The following is a 2,806-nucleotide window of genomic DNA, read 5'->3' on the forward strand; positions in this document are numbered from 1 at the left end:
GTTGGGTCCGTAAACTGGCTTCTACTTCTTCATATACGGAGCGCTGCTGGCGCGAGTTACCCAAGGGCCGATTGGAAGCAAAAAACCACAGTGAGTTTTCTTGTTTGCTTACTTGCGTTCCTCAATGCAATACTTACTTCATTTTTATGTAGGCCTCGGAGAAGCTACTAAAATGCGGCCGCCCCCACGTGGTGAAGAAGAGATCTCAAAGCCTCCCAAAGAAAAGAAGAAAAAGAGGGAGTCGCCTGTAAATACACCGAAGCGGAAGAAAAGCACGGTTCTAAAGCCTAAGGTCGATACTGTGGCCTTATCTCTAGAAACGGCCCAACGCCTCCGGGACCAGGAAGAAGAAGAATATAACGACTGCTTGTTGGTAGCTCATGAAAAAAGAAGCTCTGACGCTTCGAAGGCCGCTAAACCTGTGGTGGCAGAGACGGTTTGACCTCGAACTGAAGAAATTTCTAAGGGGAGCTCGAGCAAAGTCCCCGGGTCATCAGGTGAAAAGGGGGTGACTTACCTCGGGGGACGCTTGGTGGATGAGATAGAAGAGCCTAACCCCGAGGCTCTTCAAAGACAAGATAATATCCCAAGTGAACCGCTTGGGGTAATCAACATAGACGATTCACCGCAAGGCCCGATCTTTTCCGAGGGGCAATTCCGAGATGCCCAGGACATGGAGACTCTTGACGTAGGAATGAGCCATGAAAGGCATGATATCATTCGAGAGTGCCTTGCTGGGATTAAGGATGGCCCCGACCCAGATGCTTCTTTCATTTTCGATGAGGCCCGACGGCTCTTCAAACAAGTAAGTATTTGTCCTTTGAAATCATGCTTGTATTTTATCCTTGTTGTTCTGAATCTAACATATCCCTTTTTGTAAAGGCCATCGTGCTTCATAAGAAAGCATTCTTCAAGTCTCGAGCTGAGCTTGCTCAATATAAGGCTGAGCTTAAGAAGATCTCGGAAGAGAGGGGCATTCTTAAAATCCTTTATGCCAAGAAAGAGGATGAGATGAGCGATCTCTGAGTTGAGTTGACGAAGGCTTGTCAAGACGATCCGAGCTCGTTGAAAAGGTAATACAACCTTTGAAGGTCTACTGTGTACTTGTTTGTTTTGACGACTAATACTTCAATTATGCAGTTTTAGCAGAAGGGCGAGTTGGTAGAGCAACTTCGGGAGGAGCTAAAGCTGAAGGAGGCCGAGACCTTGGGGTGGAGGCAAGGCATGGACAGTTTCGCCTCTAAAAAGAAACTCTTCAAGAGCAGCTGGCTTCACTCAAACACCAGTTTCAAAAAGTGAAGGAGGAGATCTTAGATCAAGGCCGCAAAATCGAGGAGCTTAAAGCTAAATCTGCTGCTGAGCTGGCGAAGGCCAAATCTAACGCTGAGGTAATTGCATCTTCGTACCGAGCCGACGCCGAGTCATCCAACACCCAGGAAGAGAGATATCTACTATTGCTGAAGTCAAGTTATCATGTGCACTCGACCACGCCAGGCGACAGTCCCATAGAGAGATCCTCGAGGAGGTGCATGCTCGCGGTTTCGATTTCTCTGCCGACATTGAAAAGGCAAAGGCTTTGGAAGAAGAGGCCGTCGCTTTGCTTTCTAATGACGAGGATTCATCCAGTGGCTCTGATAGTGGGGTAGATGAAGAAGAAGACCCCAAAGATGAGGCTCTTGAAGGCGCGGCTCCCGGAGATGCAGCTGCCGAAGATGCGGCCCCGGAGTAGTTTTAGGTTTCTTTATTTTGTTTTTGTGTAAGGACCGCTCGTGGGTATTGTAAATATTTTTTGTAAAAATCCCCTTATAAATATAAGGTATCCTTTTGTTTTATCCTCGACTTGTGTTGAATTTTGTTCTCATTTGTGGAAGATTTCGATAATTCAAATAATCAGCTCGAGTATCGGTTCGGACTCAGAACGTAATAAACCCTTAGGTTTTTATTTGATCAATATAATACCCCTTAGGGTTTTGTGAATCCTCGAGCTAAATTTAAATCAATTTGATGTGAGTTTGGGATGTCGGAATTCTCGAGTCTGAGTCGGGTGAGAACAGGATCTCGACCTCTATATGTTTTGGCCCTTAAGCCTTTTAAGTTGGACCTTAGGCTCTTATACATCGGCCCTTAGGCTCTTTAAGTTGGCCCTTAGACTCTTAGATATCGGCCCTTAGGCTCTTTATGTTGGGCCGTTTTGGCCTTAAAATAGCTATAATTTTCCCCTCTTTTTGGCTAAAAGACTTAGTAAACATTTTGTATGCCTTAGCACATGTTTTTTGTACCCGTTGGGTTTTTCGAGGGTTCGACGTATCAGAACCTTATTAGAAACTTGTTTGTGCAATAATAATCAAATTTCTCTAGAGGTTTTTTCGAGGGCTGATGTTTATAGAAACCTTTAAATTATTCGAGGACTAAATTTATCGAAGCCCTTTAAATTATCCAAGGGCTAAATTTATCGAAGCCCTTTAAATTATTCGAGGGCTGAATTTATCGAAGCCCTTTATATTTTGCTTTTGCCGAGGGTAGCCTGATTTAACCGGTTTTTCAATATTTGAAGGCCTTTAATTTATGGCGGAAGTCGAACGTCTCCGAGCCACATTATTTTGGTTGTAGCCTTTTTATATGACCGTTGTCTTTAATATGGCTGTAGCCTTCGGATATGTCACTTGGACTTGTTTCCCCATAACCTTTCGAACTTGTACGAAAAGCTAGTCCCTGAGTATATTAGCCTTGGCCTTTATTTCGAGGGGATACCTCTTTGGTCTTATGAGTCCGAGTTTTCGATGACTCGAATGTATTGACTGTCGAT

At 44.4% G+C, this 2,806-nt stretch overlaps 1 protein-coding gene across 1 annotated transcript; it reads left to right on the forward strand.

The window, feature by feature from the left end:
- The first annotated feature begins 172 nt into the window (after positions 1–172).
- On the forward strand, positions 173–1,729 carry LOC138872998 (uncharacterized). The gene is made up of 5 exons (XM_070151423.1): positions 173–436; positions 883–973; positions 1,141–1,217; positions 1,266–1,388; positions 1,568–1,729. Exons 1-5 carry the CDS (start codon positions 173–175, stop codon positions 1,727–1,729), a joined length of 717 nt encoding a protein of 238 aa, XP_070007524.1.
- Positions 1,730–2,806: the final 1,077 nt, after the last annotated feature.

Source organism: Nicotiana sylvestris, chromosome 7 (assembly GCF_000393655.2).
Source record: "Nicotiana sylvestris chromosome 7, ASM39365v2, whole genome shotgun sequence".
Lineage (NCBI taxonomy): Eukaryota > Viridiplantae > Streptophyta > Magnoliopsida > Solanales > Solanaceae > Nicotiana > Nicotiana sylvestris.